The following is a 17,754-nucleotide window of genomic DNA, read 5'->3' as shown; positions in this document are numbered from 1 at the left end:
AGGGATTGTCTAGCAGCCCTAAACCACCATCTCTGTGTAACAAAGGGCTTGTGTTTCACTCTTCATTGGAGATTGTGTTGAAGTAGAGGGACTTCCTGATGAAATACATTTGAAATCAACAAAGCCCAAATCTGGTCCAGTGAAACAATTCTAAACTTGATCGCTTGCTTATTTCTGTCAGTTTAGAGTCAGGTAGTAATAAGTGTAAGGTCTCAAGTAACCTGGAATGTATCACATGTGGCTATGGTTATTTGCCATTTTTGGGGGTCTACATCTACCTCATTCCCAGAGGATTTGAAAAGGTTACTGCTCTCAATGGACTAGTCAATACTAAAACAAAATGAAAGCAACACAGTCAAGAATAAAAACAAGAGAGTGCAATGAGATTTTTGTGGGGAGGCTCAGTGGTGCCCCCAAAAATTTTTCATAGGAGAAAATCATGGGTGGCACATCAGAAACAAAAGACATAACTGAATATTTTAAATTCTACTTTGCTGATTAAGTATAAAGGCTAGTTGAAAACTATGCAATTTAAAGAGTTAATGAATTACATACTGATGCACTTTGGTTCCATATTTTACAATTAACGTTACTAATCATGAAATGTGCATACACTAATGCTTGGACATTTAACATTTTGAGTTCAACAACAATGCTGTTTTAATGGCTAACGTATCTGTATATATACGTCACTGTTCTTCAAATGAGCTGTTTATCCTTTTCCTTAAAAAGACAAATATACAGCTTAAATTTGAATGAGTTGGTTGATTGTAAGACATTTACAAAAACAAGATTACTACAGTGTAAAAAACACCACACAGAGGCTTCCCATACTACACAAATGAAAGTCATGAAGGGGGCAGCGATTCCTTCAGAATGGCTGTGGCACACCCAGGCAGCGCCACTGAAGAGGCTAATTGCAATATTTTTATTTTTAGATGCTGTAACTTCAATAAAGAACTGACAAAATTGTGGAATTTATCTCCCTGCCAGTGAAATCACAACATTTCACAGTGCCAACATTTTGTTGATGACTTGTCATGCACGCCGTGACCATCCAATCAGGTATCTTTAAATTATCTTATCTAAATCTGCTGCCATGAGTCAGGGTGGGCCATTTCTCATCAGAATTTGAAAAGCAGCATGACTGTGTCTAACATAGACTGGATCTAGGTTTGTAAAATGAGGGTAACATTAAGTAAAACTCACCCAACAAGCCCGCCACCTCGTAAGCTTTCTTTTGCTCGATGGTCTCATAGTTCAAAGCCTCAAAGAACACGTCCAACACCAAGATGTTGTCTCTGCAAAAGACAAAATTGGGCATTAGTACTAATAAACCCGATGAAAGGCGATCAATTGGCAAGCAGCAGAATTAGAAAGTCATCCATTTCCTGCAGAGCTGAGCAACCAGGGAGACACAAACATCATGTGGGAGGAGGAGACGAGTGCTTCAGTGGCTCAGCTTCTCACAGAGATTCCTGTACTTTAAATTCTTCATTAAAAAGGACTATAGGAGACGATGTGGGCAGCAAAGAGCCTGGGGTCCTCTCTGTGGTGAGTTTGTATGTTTTTACGTTTTAATGTGTGTTTTCTGTGGGTGCTCAGCTTTTCTCCACATCAAGTACAGTGGAGACTCTAACTTGTGGGTTGGTGTAAATGTAAATGCTTGCCGTCATGGTGTATTGACTATGAATTAATGCAGTAAAAATGCCTCCAAAGTTATCAGCTGCACTGGAGCCACACTGATTAAAATTTCCCTGTTTGTTTTTGAAAAGTCTGAAACACTACATCGGATTCACAATTTGTTCTTAACCCCTTGTGAATTAGTTTTGTTCTTAAATTGGAAAAAAACAACTACGAATGGTTTGTCATTAACACGAAGAAATAAAGGAGCTAAATATCTTTTTGGTATTTTGTCACCATCAGTTTTGTTTTATTTTTATTTAATGGCCTTCAGCAAAGGACAAATCACATTAAGGATCAGTGCGAATCAGTTACAAGTGGTTCCTACTGCTCATTTCTATCATCAATCATTCTGCAAAAGATTCAACCATTAAATAAACACAAAAGCTATTAATGAAGTTTAAATCTGTGCGCGAAAGTTTTAGAAATGTGCCCCATTGATTGGTTCAATGAGCAGGTTTAGAGAAAATTTATTCACAGATATTTCTATAATAATTCTAAGCCATTAGCACTTCAGGAATTTAAATTATCATCCTAACATTACAAGCAGTACCAGAGCATAATTTGGTGGCTACTTACGTGATGTACTTCTCTGACTTGTTGAACTTCTTCTGCAGGTAGCGGGCTGATGTCTTGCTGGGGATTTTGACCATGGATAGCTCCTTGTTGTAGCGGGTCATGTTGCACGGCGTCCTGCACATGCAGTTACTGCTCTCCACAGCCGACAATTTAGCTTTATGCAGGATGGGGGCGATGGGGAGGAGAGAGGCGTAAAAATCGAGGGGGCAAGGGGGGTGGATTGAAATGTGGCGGGATGGGTTGAGGTTGATGAACACAAGGAAAAATGCTCTTTTAGACACAAAGTGAGACTTTTCCTTACATTTTCTGGGACATACTAAGACTTCCTCTTTGAATACAGAAAACTTCTGGCTAACAGTATGATTGCAATCCATTTTGCCAGTTCGATTAAGATCTTTATCCCTATGTCATATTCTATTAGACTAAAGTCTTCCCTTTTATTTGCTGAACTTCTGTACAGAAAGAGTTGGTGATTTGTTTGTTTCTAAAAGGGGGATTAAAACAGGATCATTTTGCCTTCCTCAACAATCGTCGATCCCAGTATGTGATTCATGTGGGGATGATTCTAATAAATATTCTAATAAAAACAGTCTCCTCGTCAAACACAACAGCTTGGTCAATGGCCCTATGCGTCAAACTATGACGCTCTAGGTACCTCTATAGCATCAGTTTTGGATGCGTCATTGCTTGTTACATGCATACAGTGTTTTCAGAAATTATACACAAAGTGTCTTTCAAAAATAAATTCCCGGTTAGGTTTAGGAACCAAAACTACTTGGTTAGATCTAGGAAGGAAGACCATGATTTGGGTTAATATAGGTTAACAAGTTTTTTGCATAACCTACGCAGTTACACAAGTTAACTATGTAATGTAGCCAAGTGGCCTACACACGTTTCATCACACAGATAGTTGAAACAACTGAACAATGACCTTTGGTTTCAAAAGACATGACCATCTGTCTCCTGGGATGGGTTTTACATTTACTATTTACATAGGACGCAATTTAAAGCATAGTGTTCCTCATAAAGATGCAAAAGGGTACCTTGTGTGTAAGTATCAGGCACCAAGGGGCATGGCCAAGTGACAGTATTTAAGGACCTTGAAATGACAATGAGTTGTCTAATGCCTCATGAAAAAATCTGCGCACTGTTAAGACCACAAAATATAGTAAAAGATATGAACAAAGATCAAATTTGATAGAGAAAGCAGGTGTAAAGTTAAAGCTACATGACAATTTTACATTATTTTAAAATATTGTTGTTGGGTCATGAATAGGATCAAATAATTTAAGATCACTGTAAAGTCATTAAGCATGTCAAAACAGTTTTTAGTCTCTAAAAAAATACATTTGTCCTTTTTAACAGCTGATAATATGTTTTTGAGGAAAAAAATGACAAATGTTCACTGATTTGTGATTTCCCTATTATTGGAAATTAAATAGATCAGGGTTTTGGACTCCTAGTTGGACAAAACAAGCAAGCAGAAGAAAGCAAAGTGGATTTTTTCCCCTATATTCTGACATTTCTGACTAAATGGCCATTCAGTTAAAAAATAAATAAATAAAAATACAACTGATTAAAAAATAATTATGACTTGCAGCTGTAATAGAAATATTAATCATGGCTAAAAATGGTGAAGCAATTGTAAAAGTTTCTACCATTTATATCCCAACAACACTACAATGAACTACAACCTGAAATAATATGACAGTAAATTGTGATATGGTTCATATACACACCACAGCCAATTAGTTTTAATTAGTTGCATCTTTGTGGTGTGTTAGCACAATCTGTACATCAGTGTTTTCTCACAGCCAAAGAAACATTAAAACAAAGTACAGGCCTGAAGCTTCTGCAACTTTGTGCTCGGAGCGTCAGGCTTGTGTATCTTCAGACTGTCAGAAGAAAAAGCATCTACTTCCGTATTCCTAAATTTGTAACCTGACCCCTGTTTCCATGAAACTGAAAACAGGGGTCACACATACTGTCCCTCCAAACACATGCAAACAAAAACCATGCACGATTGCACACATGGCCCCATTCATACTATGCCTTGAGTTGCGTGGATGTTTACTCCATAAAAGCTGGAACGACAGTATAAGTCAATGTCATTGTCAAAGTCACAGAATGTAAAGCGCCAAACACAAACATGCCCTTAAGCAGCATCCGTGAAAACAGCCTTCACCCTGACAGAGACAAAGTCCTGATGCAGAAATGCCAGGCTGTATTCACGGCTCGGCTTTGGCAGTTTGACTCAGAGAGAAAAAAAAAAAGAAACTAAAAATGCACTGGATGATTTCGTGTTAAGCCCACAGCCTCCTACATAACACCAACTCTCTCTCACTGTGACGATAATGTTAAGCGACACAGGCTTTTCAAATATAGCTCCATCAAAAGCTTCTCCGGCAACGAGGCTGCTCACACTCCACACAAATCACTTTCTTAAGCTGAATTTATGAAGTTGCAAAGTTTAAATAGAGCCCTTTAAATTTCACCAGAGATTGCAGACTCCTTTTTCACTACCAAAGGCTTCTCTCTCCGGACTTACATTTACCCCTTATTCCTTGAATGGAATGGAGAAGTTAATGGTATCAAGGCTTATTTCTCACTGAGACAGCTCTGTGGCCAAGAAAGCACGAGGCAGCTCTCCCCCAACAGCGCACTAATAGCCAGCGAGGCCATACAGTCACGTAATTACAAGAGGAAATTCAATATGGCTTCTCAGCGGTCTCTTATTTTTATTCAAATGAGACGTTACTGGATACACAGGAGCAAGGCCTCGTGCATTCAAATTATTGATTTCTTTTTCTGAGCTTCTCACCTTTGTCCACCGTCCTCCCTTGTTTTCTCTCACACACATTTAAATCTAGAAGATCAAATTTATATGTCTTCCTGATAATTTTCTAAATGTTACTCGCTGGAATACCGACTGATAAAAACTATAAAATACATATCTATCTGAAAGGAAGACCGCTAATATAACCACTTATCAAGCCTGGAGGGGATCATGCGTTTGGTCGTGTGTGCATGTGTGAGTGCGTGCTTGTGTGAGTATCTGTCTGCCCGCAACTAATCTTCCATGCTATCAACAGGGGATTTTCACACTGTTCATTTGAAGAGAGTAAATAGACAAAGCCGGCGCTTTTCTACCACGCCTATTGGGCGGTCAAGTTAAACAATGCCACAATCAAATTGCAGAAATCACTTTAGGGTATATTCTGACAACATACCATTGCACCCATATTTAAGTTTTAAGTTAAGGATTGTGAGCTCAATGGGTCACAGCAACCAGAAGAGTTAAGAGTGTGATGTACAAAACTCTCCTTGGTATACGATACGATACCATACCATACCATACCATACCATACAATAACATACCATACCATACATTCTTTACTATTTCAGGATGTTGTTAGGATTTGGGGGACATTTAAAAGATTTCAGGATATTTATAAGATTTTAGGACATTACGGGCTTAATCTGGACCCCTGTCAGGGGAATGTGGGGGATTCTCAACCAGCACTTTCTTTGATAAACAAGCTATATTTTGATGTTGTTTTATGCACTCTGGAGCCTTATGTATACAAAAAACATTTCCCAGTGTGAATCATTTTATTTTTTAACTGTGAATTAGAAAATGTTTTTGGGGGTCCACTCGGCACCTTATCAGGGACCGGATTTGGCCCGTGGGCCGTAAGCTGAGTATCACTGCCAAAAGGCTTAAGACAACTTAGTAAGGATTTTTTTTCATCAGGTTTTTTTGGAACGACTGGGGAGGAGGCCAAAAACAGCAGTCAGTGTATGAGAGGGCCGGTGAGCGACTTGGTACTGTGGGATGATGATAATTTAAACTCTTTTAGATAATTCTTGAAAATCATTTACATGTTCTTCTCTCTATGTTTTTTATGTTTTTTACCTACCAATGAGTAGACATCCTTGCCTGTTTCAGCACTTGGAATGCAGAGCATGAAAAGCCCTTATCAGTCAAATATTTTGTGTGCACATTTCTGACAAATGCTCAAGGATCTCCCGAGGTTGCGGTGATTCACAGGTGTTGAAAGACTGTTTTATTGACTGTTTTATACCCTCACTGACTGCTGACTTTTCACTCTTCTTAACCAGCTGGTAGAAGTTGAAAGTTTTTCAGGAATCAGCTTGGTTCAGAGACAACGCACCTTGAGGTCTGTTGCAGGTCAAACTTTGGCCTTTTTATGGCTCAAAAATGACTTCCATAGAAAATTTTGGTCTTATTTTGAACTGGAGCATCTGCTGAATAATTCCATACCTGATATGTTGTGAGCCACTAAAGTTAGGCATAGTACAAGTTGAATATGTCAGCTGTTTTTTTATATGCTGCCATCTTGACTGTAGGGGGGTTTCAAGGGATAATTCCACAGGGAGCAACTTCGCCGCATTCAGGCTGCAGTAGCTGCAACACACTTTGTTCTGTGTCTGCACCATATCACAATGGTAGCATTTACGAAGCAAGGTGTTTTGCCTACTTAATTTTGTAGACTTGTTGATTTGGTCATTTTTCCTTGATATTGGTGCTTCTCCCAAAAGTAAGGATGATACGTAGTTAAATGGTTTCTTTCTGGGTCTATTTTAGTGTGTTTATTGTTGATATTTCATACATTGTTGTGCTCTAGCCTATAGACAAAGCCCATACTTTTAAAAGTCTTTAGTTATGAATACATGGACTTGTGGCAGTGCTTTGTATATTAAAAATACATTCATCCTCCATGAAGTTCCTCTTAGCTGGAGAACCCGATGTGCTTTGTGCAATGTGATGCCACTGTCAAAAATAGACAAGTGTGGATTTTTATTAGCTTCTGGGACACACTACGCTACGTCTGCTGGAATTACAAGAATCATCTCGAGTGGCTGCTACCAGCCGAAGCGACCGCCTGGCAGCGATTTTCACACTACTGAGTTTGCTTTTCTAGTATAGGATAGTTTTGGCTGGTTGAATCTTCTGTTTAGCAGCTATAAAGAAAATTGGAAATAATTGTGTTTGTCCGTCTGGGTGTGTGATTATAAGCTGTCTGTTTCCTAAAAAGCGAACAACCAGATAAGCAAGTTGTTCACAGACAACAGTTGCAGCTGTCTCCCATCAAAAATACTTTCAGTGCCGTCTCCAAAACTTGAGAGACACAGTTATAGAGAGAAAAAAACCCAATCAAACTTTGCTGTGTGAAATGTTCTCTGGTGGGTATAGCAAATTGGAACTGAGTTTAAAACAAGAATTAATTTGCATTCACTGATCCAAACTGAGTCTGTGTGTGTGTGTGTGTGTGTGTGTGTGTGTGTGTGTGTGCATGTGGGATTGTAAAAGCCTTACTGTTCAAAAAATGAAGCCAATTACGGGGAAGCAAGAGGAAAAGAGCTGTCTGGAATAAGCACCAAAGCCTTCTACTCTCCACTCTCCTGTTGTTGTATTGAGTGCACGTTAATGGCACATAGCTGTAATACACCAAAGGCTCTTATGGTGTGGGAACCTGCAGGCCTTGATGCTGACTGCCTGAAAGTTTAGTTGCCCTTGGCTACATGTTTTTTCTGTTTTATATCTTTTTTTTGCACGTAACCATTTTTCCAGAAATAATTTTCCTTGGGGTGGGAGAGAGCAGTGAGACAGGCGTGGGAGGAGAGAAAGTTTTAGTGATGTTGCTGTAACTCAGCAGAGGTTGATAAGGTCATACATTACTTTGTATGCTTTGGAATCAACTTACTATTTATGTATTATTTATGTTGTCACTGACTCTTATTGATCAAAAATGTAGATTTTATGAGAAATAATGTGGCTAACAGTGGTTAAAAATGCTAGAATTTCTTCTTTTATTTACTATGCAAATTGAAGTAATCTTGAGTGGCAACGGCAATTTGCTTCATATAGCACATTTAATTACACATAAACTCAAAGTGCTTTACATTGAAAGTGTGTTTTTTGAAATCATAAAGCCTTACCACTGCTACCACTTAAGTTGCCAACTGGGTATATATATTTATAATATTTTTGCACTTACGTCATGGATCCTAGTTAAAAAAGTTGACCTTAAAAGTTTCAGATATGATTTCTGCCTCCACAGCCCTAATCTAAAGGTTAATTACATATCTTTTGTAGAATAGATATAATTTTGGACTGCTCTGAGAGAGACAAAACCCACCCACACTCGATACATTACTACATTTTTTTTTAACTCAAATTACCACCTTGCTCAAAATTTGGACTTAATGGCATAATGTAGTCTGCCAACAATTACACTACAGTTGCCACTACTAACCATAGGTAGCACCAAAGAGAATGAAATGGAGATCTTGGCGATTGTAACTTATGTTTGATATTGACCCACCCATTCAGTAACTGACCAAATGTCTGCCCTTCTGTTCCTGAGTTATCACATTGAATGCCAAAAAAAGTCTTTTTGCAGAATTATGAGGTCAAAGTGAATTTGACCTTTTGGATTTCATCAGTCCATCAGCTGAGTCCAGGTGGATATTTGTGCCAAATTTGAAGAAATTCCCTTTAGGCATTCATGAGAAAAAAGAGATCCCATCCAAGAAGGAACAGAGGACCCGGTCTGAAAATACCTGAGAATAATCAAAGCTGGATTCATATTCAGTTAAAGAGGAAAACAGGGGTTCTGTTTCATGGTTGAGCGCCAGGTTTTATTCTTTGATATCACCACAGCAACGCTAGAAGGATGTATCGTACGTGATCAGGCTGTATCATGCTGTAATTATGTTTCCCCACCGTGTTTGTGTTTACATTCACTCATTTATTTTCTGAGAGGGCTGTTGGGCTGCACATACACGCAAAGATCTGGAGTCACATCCAGGTAACTGTTAACATTATTTCCTCGTCTAATTACTGAAGAGGAGACTACAGCTGTGTTTATGTACAAGGAGTCACACAGGGCAGGGATCGCAGTGAACAGAAGGTCTGCAGCGTAATGGCTTTGGTAGATCTGTGTTACTGAAAAGGAGAAGACTACTGAGAGTCTTTCCTTTATTATGTTTTCTTCACTATTAGCGGCCATCAGAAACTTACATGAGAAATTACGAGCTGACTGATCAGAGTTCTTGCACAGGAGCACATTAGCTATGTCATGTGGTGTACACCCTTAAATGCAGTCTAAATACAGCTAAAAGGTGTAGTTTTATTCATTCTCAGTGTATAACCTACAGTAGATGTCTGTTAGTACACCCCCTGTCTGACATGGAAGTGAACTGCTGTGGAGGGGGGATCAGCAGCAAAACAGATTTTATCCACCTAAAAAAAATCTACAACAGTTTAAGCGTATGCCATACCAAGAGTATTTTCACCACTTTACCTTTCCATCAGAAAGCCTGTTCAACAGAGAAGCTGTTAATGGCTTCAGTTACACGTCTATGCTCTTGTCAAAGCCACCAGACTCCACTGAGAAAAACAGCAATTTTAGATCACTGAACACTGGAGCCACAGGTCCACTGCTGCCTTGATCAGTTAATTAGTTTGTGTTAATGGGTGACTATGGTGAATCCAAACTAACCATTTTTAACACCAAAGTCACTCAATAACACAAATTTTAAAAAACATTCGAGGCAGCAGTACCAGCAGCTCCAGCGTTCAGCGATGTTAAATCACTGTTTTTCTAAATGGCATCAAAATGGCTTTCTGATGGAAAGGTAAAGCAGTGAAAATAGTTTCAACGTAGCGTACATTTAAAATTATAAAGCTTTATAGCTATAAGCTATAAAGCAGGACACTGGCTGCCATCCACTATAGGTGATACATTGGCTATGGATAAGTATCTCATACAACCCCACTTCAAAAAATCTGAACAATCCCTTTAATTGTCATTGAGTATTATGAGGTAACACAGGATCAGAGCTCGTAGTGTGGGACAGGCCCGAGCCTTCCTTGAGACCTTTGACATGATAATCAAATACAGAAAACAGATAAGAAAATAGTACTTTATAATCTTGCTGCTTTGGAAGGCTAAACCCTTGATTTTTAAACACTTTCCAAGAAATCCTATTTAGATAAAATCACAAAGAAACCCAGTGATCTGAATTTCATGAGCTTTTCTCGAGTGTGCCATCTGGCAAAAGGTAAAATATTAAGCAGAGACATTATAGCAGTTCCATACAAAGTCAAAACAAGAAAATCAGATCAATATCTTAAAAAAGCCAGACAAACCAACATTAAATAAAACTGACCAAGCTAATATAAAATATTGAATTTGAAGGAATGGAAGAAAGGCTGCCAAAAACCTCTCATATAGCTGTTTAATTTACCTCAGTGCAGGAAATATGACCTGTTATCTATCTGACCATCCAGCCATTAAATTGAGCTCTAACTCTGCAGTCCCTGCCTGCTCTGATGTTGGTTACAGACTTGATGAGCTCTTTACACACGGGGGGAAATATTGAAATGAATCCTGTTCTCATGATAAATCAAAAAGTTTAGTTGTGACACATAGACTTTTCAGTGAAAGTGCTGCAGTGAGCCTACAGAGTCTACATGATAAATTATTCGTTAACTGTGCAATTCCCTTTTAAAACGATGACACACGGAGAAGACAGACAATGTGACGGTGGCTATCACCCGTTCCCAAAGTAGTCTGTTTCCTACTACACTGCTTTGACATTCATAATGATACGCTGTAGCTGCTCTTAAGATGAGCCGTCTCAGGCTTAAAAGTCTCTGCGGTGTTGCTCATCTTTAAAGCAGGTTTAGCATTAAAGCTCTGTAACAACAGCAAAAAAAAAAAAGATAATCCTAATCCTTTGCCGAGGAAAATAACGATATGTAAACCAGAAAATACAGCGTGTGTGTGTCGTCTTGACTCGTGTTCATGAAGTCGTGTGTATATGCAGACTTACCGAGGGCAGGCTCAGCGCAGTCTTTGTACTGCTCAGGCGTGCAGTACGAAGCATCACCTGGGAACAGTTTGAATGAGGAGGAATTTAGTCAATGTCAGTGCTTGGACATTTTGAAAGATAGTTTTTGAAAGATAGTTGGATGCATCTAGAAACAATATGTGAGGTGCAACACTCCTTTCCTGCCAAACACATAATCCCCTGTCTTTTTTGAATGCCAACACCTTATCCAATATTGATTTGTCATATCAATATGAGGCCTCTCAATTCTGTTAAATCTCATATATAATAATGCAGCCTTGCTCAAAACTTCCTGCTGATGAATGCATGGTCAATACACCTCTATTGAGTGTGGGTTTTTTTTTGTGCTGACCATCAGTGCAGCTTACCAGGCATGTGCACCATCCTGCAGTTGCAGTTCTCCACAATGTAACGTGTCTCACAGTCAATCCTGCAGGCAGTTACACTGTAGACCTGGAAAAAGCCAGACTCCAGAGCCTTCGACTCACACTCTCCCCACGGGGGAGGCAGGTAGGTCAGCTGCAGGTGAGAAAGAAGATGTGGGAGTTAGTGAGGAGATTTGAGTTTCTCTCAACCCTTTGAAACCTGAGCGACTTGGCTTGATTTTGTTCAAAAACATGGGAAGAAGCCAGTAAGCAACACAAGAGGGAATTATCTAAAAAATTAGCAAGAAATTAGAAATTTGGAAAATTACCTGAAATTTGGAAAATAATACTAAAAAATAAAATAAAAAGTTAAAAATGAATAACATGAAAGTGCTAAAAAAATATAATTTTATATGACGATTTTAATAATATATTTTTCCCTTTTTTTCTTTTCTTTTACCCAAACATTTGTCTTTATCTTTTTAAGATAACTGTCTTAATCTGCAAATTGTGAAACATTAACTACCAAAGTGCAAATTTTTCCCATATTTTGGAAAAAATTGCACGAGTTTGCTCAGGGTTCAAAGGTTTAAATACTTATGAAAGGCGTCTGAAAGCAGCACAAGAGGAGACCTCTCTCCAGGTTTCAAAGTGTTAAAAACACACACACACTAACACACACACACAGACAGTTTCGAAGACCATTTTGATACCATGTAGAATGCAATTTAATTCTTTTTTCAGGCACACGGTGGGCACATGGGCTGGCTTGGCTTGACTTGGTTTGGTTTGGCACATCAGCCCAATGCGGCAGGGATTTGCACCACCATTACAGTAGGGCTACCTGCTTGAAGGTGTGTCTCTAACTGATGACGGATTGTCTTGAGTCCATGATGTTTAAAAGCAGCAGGTTAATTAACAGCTAAAGGGCCCTCGTGATCAAATAACTCAGGGTTCATCTAAGCTCTCACTGTGGCTGTTTCTGCTTGTGATTTCCTCACTGCGGAATAGACCAGTTTTTATTGAAGAAAAGCCGCTAACAATGTTCTGCTAATGTCTTAATAAAAACATTTAATTTCCTATAAATTCGTTGCAATAAAAGCCCTCCATTATTCTGTTATGTAAAAGTTTTTTTTGTGTAGCAACAAAATCAGGAAATATTGAGTTTTCATCAGCAGTAACTTAACACAACTTATGTACGGCTAAAAACGAACATTAAACAGTACCTCAAGCAAAAGCAGGATTCAGGGCAAAAAATAAACTCTAAACAAAAGAGATTCAGTGAGGAGCTACAAAAGCACTAAGAGTTGAATTAGCATCTTCACTGATCATGGAAAGACAAATTGGTGCAGCATGGTTTGACTCTTCACAAGTTTTTTTCAAAACATTCAATGTATAACAATAACTCAGAGAGATAGAACTGATAATGAACAGGACCCCAAAAAAGAAGCGCAATTTGATTAACCTATTAAAAGATAATCAATTATGGGATGATATGCTTCATAGCTACTGAGGCTAACGTTAGCAATAATGCTTGGTCTGATGTTGCTGATTAAAACTCCCCCAAAAAAGTACACAGCCTGCTGCAAGCACAAGATGTCTCAAAAAAGCCAAAGGCCACCTCAGTGGCCAATGGAGCCTAGCAATAACCATGTCCTTTCTCAATATAAGCAATGACATTTTTTTTCTTTTAAAACAAAAGTATTATTTATAATGTATTAAAACAATAAAAAAAACAAACATTATATTAATTATTGCTTTAGTAAAACTTAGCCCTTTTTATTATGAAAACCCCATCTCCTGAAAGTGGTATGAGTCTTCTTTTTTGTATGAAACTGATGTGATTAAAAACAAAGAAAAAAAAAAGAGCACTGGATCCTGGCCATTTCTTTGGGCGGGCCAGCCAACAGTATGCAAACACAAACAGTCAAACTTAGAACTGGTATAACTGCAAGCAAAAAAAGTAAAAATATTAAGACTTTTTCAGACTTCTCAAGACTTATGGATATTCTGCCCACACACATCAACAGAGAAAATCCATGTATAATAAGGACAGATCCCGACAGCAGCTCTCCAAAACGCATTCCTTAGTCCTTGAAATGGAGCCAGTACAGAGAAGCAGAACAGCCTCACAACAAACCAGGCGGTGCGGAAAACAATTCAAGAGATAGCCAGACTCTGTCAGAAAAATCCCACAACACCCGGCGATGGGAGCACAAAAACTCCAAATGTTCTCCTCCTGCTCCTGTGGCTCCAAGGACTGGGACAGCAGATGAAGAACGAGGGACACCGGGCCGAGCAGTGTGGAGCCCCATCTGCTGCAAAACACAGGCAGCGTGCTCTAGCCGTGCACTCTGCATCCATCACCCACCGCCCTCTGTTCCCCAGTTCCCTTCATTGTCATCACAATTCATCCCAACTGAGGCCTCTTCCTCTGCCAAAGGAGCAATTTTTTGGATGAGGCAAAATACAACATCCTGCCAGGTGAAATTTGGCCACAGTTTGCTTGTTAGCTCTGACAGAATTTGAAACCCTGCCCCTCCTCTCAGGCGATGTTGTATCTCGTCTTCTCAGAAGTTTGATGCTTAAGGTCTTCAGATTACTTCACCAACACTTAAGACAATAAATTCAAAATGCAATCCAAACACCGATCTAGCATGTTAAATATTTCAGTGTCCAAAAGCCTCTGGCCATGTCTGGGCTCAGTTACAATGTCTCCTGTGATAATTAAACAGGTCCTCCCTGAAGCCAGCAGAAAGTACAAGCAATGAAAGCCTACATCCATATGCTATTAATTTATTAAAGACTTAAGGAAGGTGCTTCTTAGCAATCCTTAACCTTTAAAATCACCTTCACACCTCAGCTAATCTTCTCTTCTGGCCTAATTAGAGTCAGCTGGGGCTGATGCAAGATCTGATTATTTCTCTGTAATCAGATAATCCAGGGTGCTCAATATCCCTTTTCACTGAGTTGGGACCTTTTGACCTGATTATGGTCTATCTAATAAGAGACGAGGCCTGTGCCCCACTCAGGGTGTTGTTAATCAATGTTCCGTTCCCCTGTTGTACCGGAGCAAAGCTTTAATTAGGCTTTACAAGTTGGTCAGCAGGGGACAATGTTGAAAAAGTTGATACGAGAACAGGGTAGATTGTAATAAGGTCGTTGTATTAGTGCTGGTTGGGTGAGTTGTAATAGAAAGTGTAGAGATTTGAGATGGACCTCAACATCAAAACGGTGTACAGAAGAGAGACAATTTTTTTTTCACAAGAATTACCGCCTCGCAGTTTCATACACATCTTTCCCCTGACAGAAGAGAAGATCTATACAAACAGTTTCACGTTGTGCACCCAAGATTAGAGTCAACAATTCAACATCTGACCAAGTGTGTCCACCTCTCTTCCTGAGAGTGGTGTAATGGCCAGAAAAATGATTTGCATAACATTATGATGTCACAGGGAAGTAGACCTTTAACCTTTTGGTTATAAGATGCCACAGAGACCTTGACCTTTGACCTTCAACCAACAAATTTTGAATAATTCCTTCTGGAGTCCAAGTGAATGTTTGTGTCAAATTTGAGGAAACTCCATGAAGACTCTCTTGAGATATCACATTTACAAGAATAAGATGATGACATCCCAGTGACCTTGACCTTCGACCACTAAGTTCCAGTCAGTTCATCGTTAAGTCGAAGAGGACGTTTGTGCAATTTTCTTTTAATACCCTCACAGTGCTCTATAGATATCCTGTTCATGAGAATGAAATTGACACAAGGTCACAGAGACCCAGAGAGCCCAGAGACATCTGACCACCAAATTGTAATCAGTTTTCTTTTGAGTCTAATTGGATGTTTGTGCCAAAATTTGAAGAAGTTCCCCAATGTGTTCTTGAGATATCACATTCATAAGGATGGGACAGATGTACTGATGGATGGACTGAAAACCCAAGAACATAATGGCTCCAGGCTCAGCTATTACTGGCACAGAGGCATAAAGACGCCCTCTGCAGAGCTCCACTGATGCACAAAGACTCTGAGCTTGAATCGAGAGGCAGCAAAAGAATAATGGTATAATGGAGACTTTTTTTTTAATCCTTGGAAAGAATGACTTTTTCAACCAAGGGAACACCGTGCCCTTTTAGCTTCAGTGAGAAGCCCACAGAAGGGCAATATCTGTCTGGAGAGTATACATTTAAAATTGCCTGCCTGCATGTGAGGACCTATTCAGCCCTTAGTATGGGCTGTGTTTTGTGTGCCTTTAGCTCACTTGATTGAGCTGCTTTGATCTCAGCCCAACATTATTAGCCAAAATTAACTCATTTAAACTCTTTGTCGAAGTCATTTTCACAGACAGACTGATTGGTATCCATTACAAAGATTCACTAATCACCATGTTTTTTTTCAACACACTCCACACGGCCTCATCCCAACTCTCTGACCCAGATACTCTACCCAATCATCATTATCCAGATTGCTTTTGGACATATTTGAAAGTGCTCTCAGGGTTTCTACAGAAAAAGAAGTTTGAAGAGGCAGGTGGGAACATCTCGCAGTGGGAGGGATACTCCCAGACTTCTGATACAATGTGCAGTTCTGCATTAATTAGCTGGAACTAAATTTGCTGTGTTCCCCACTGTGGAGGCTTGTGGAGAGGGGCAGTGTTTCCACAGCAGGCAGGCAGGTGGGCAGAGGAGGGACTGCCTTCACCCCTGCCAGTCACACAGAAGTGGGCTGACAGATGAGCGGAGACAGAAACCTTGGAGGCTCATTACCCAGGAGGCCTAAACATCACTGGGTAGATCTCTTCCTCTTCTCCCTCCTGCCTACCGCTGAGGTGACTCTCTACATCGCAGCTCCATGCTGAGCTGTGATGTACTGAGACAAGGTTTCAACTGAATTTGGCTTAAGAAAAGTTCTTCAAATTTCAAGTGAAGTTCTTTATCATGCTTTTTCAATCACTCACATTAAGTACGTTTGTGTGCACCTGAGAAACCAGGGAGAAGAGGGTGTTTGCAGCTGGTTACTGGAAATCACTCATCTGCTAAGCAGTCAGGCCCTGATTCAAATGCAGTAAAAAAAAATTAACCAAATTTTCAGAAACCTTGCAAGACAAAATGTAAATTTATGTGGTTTTCCATCTACTACTGTTGCAAGTATGCAAACATTCTGAGTTGGTTTGTTGAGATAAACAGTATATGTCATTAATTCTCAAGTCAGATTTTACAGAAGAAGAGGGCACAATTAGAGGATTTAATCAAAAGAATGCCAGTAAAACCTCAAATGAAGTGGAAAATAGATGTTTAATAATAGAGAGCAAACTGGACAATGGAAGTCTTGAACTACTAAGAGAAGATGAAGAGGGATTGCAGTAGCTGATTGCAACGAGGACAATGTTATAATGTCATTTATTCATTGAATTTGTTTTCATTGCACTTGTTCATCTTTACCTTTGATCAATTGACTGATTTTTCCACCACCCCCAAGCGTAGAAACTTTTTGGAGATATTTGAGATTTTTTGAACCCTTTGCACAGGTTATCCTTTAAATACTAGGATGCACTACTATCTGTAATGAGCTGCCCTTGCATAAACCCACCCTGCTGTCAGAAGAAAACTTTCCTTTTCTAAAGCAAGGTCGAAAGTCTTTGTCATGCACATGTGTACTTGTGCGAAAAAAAAAATCTTCTAGAAAACCGAAATCAGGTTTCTCCAGGAGAAATCTAGCTGGGGAAATAAAGTTTCTCTGCTCACCTACCACACTGACAAAAAACTGGTTTCTTTCCCATATGATATTTAAGAAATCAGCTTATCAGAGACAGCAAGCTATAACCCGATTAGTTTTAGTGGTTATAATCAATAAGTTTATATTATCAATGGGTCACATGATTATTGGTATGAGTAAGAGGTCACTCATAGTTTTATTTGATTTCACTGTATAGTGGGAATATTTTTTGAAAACTGTCTTGCATTCAAGGATGTGCGCTGTTTCACATTAACACATGTAAATACAATTAAACACAACAAAACTGCTACAAATACTACATATCAAATCAGACATCATGAAAAAGTGCAATTTAATCATTTCCTTTTACATTCAGTGTTCGACCCAGGTACACTCGGGCTTACTAAGAACCCAAACTCTGACCTTCTTGTGGGACTCTAACTCTCCTGTGTGACGGCAAAAGCTAATTCTTCAAATAAAAATTGAGATGAATTGGATGCAATTTTACCAGTCAGAGACAACACTCTT

At 39.2% G+C, this 17,754-nt stretch overlaps 1 protein-coding gene across 1 annotated transcript in view; it reads right to left on the bottom strand.

The window, feature by feature from the left end:
- Positions 1-274: 274 nt before the first annotated feature.
- Positions 275-17,754, bottom strand: part of asic2 (acid-sensing (proton-gated) ion channel 2) — a 426,354-nt gene continuing 408,874 nt past the window's right edge. Inside the window, exons 4-8 of the mRNA XM_042504354.1 lie at positions 11,514-11,664; positions 11,128-11,184; positions 2,263-2,416; positions 1,210-1,301; positions 275-330 (exon numbers count right to left, since the gene is read on the bottom strand). Coding sequence (XP_042360288.1) covers positions 275-330; positions 1,210-1,301; positions 2,263-2,416; positions 11,128-11,184; positions 11,514-11,664 — 510 coding nt within the window. The remainder of the gene's footprint in view (positions 331-1,209; positions 1,302-2,262; positions 2,417-11,127; positions 11,185-11,513; positions 11,665-17,754) is intronic.

This window comes from Plectropomus leopardus, chromosome 17 (genome assembly GCF_008729295.1).
Source record: "Plectropomus leopardus isolate mb chromosome 17, YSFRI_Pleo_2.0, whole genome shotgun sequence".
In the NCBI taxonomy this organism is placed as follows: Eukaryota; Metazoa; Chordata; class Actinopteri; order Perciformes; family Serranidae; genus Plectropomus; species Plectropomus leopardus.
The sequence above is the reverse complement of the archived record's forward strand: the minus strand, read 5'-3'. Positions and strand labels throughout refer to the sequence as shown.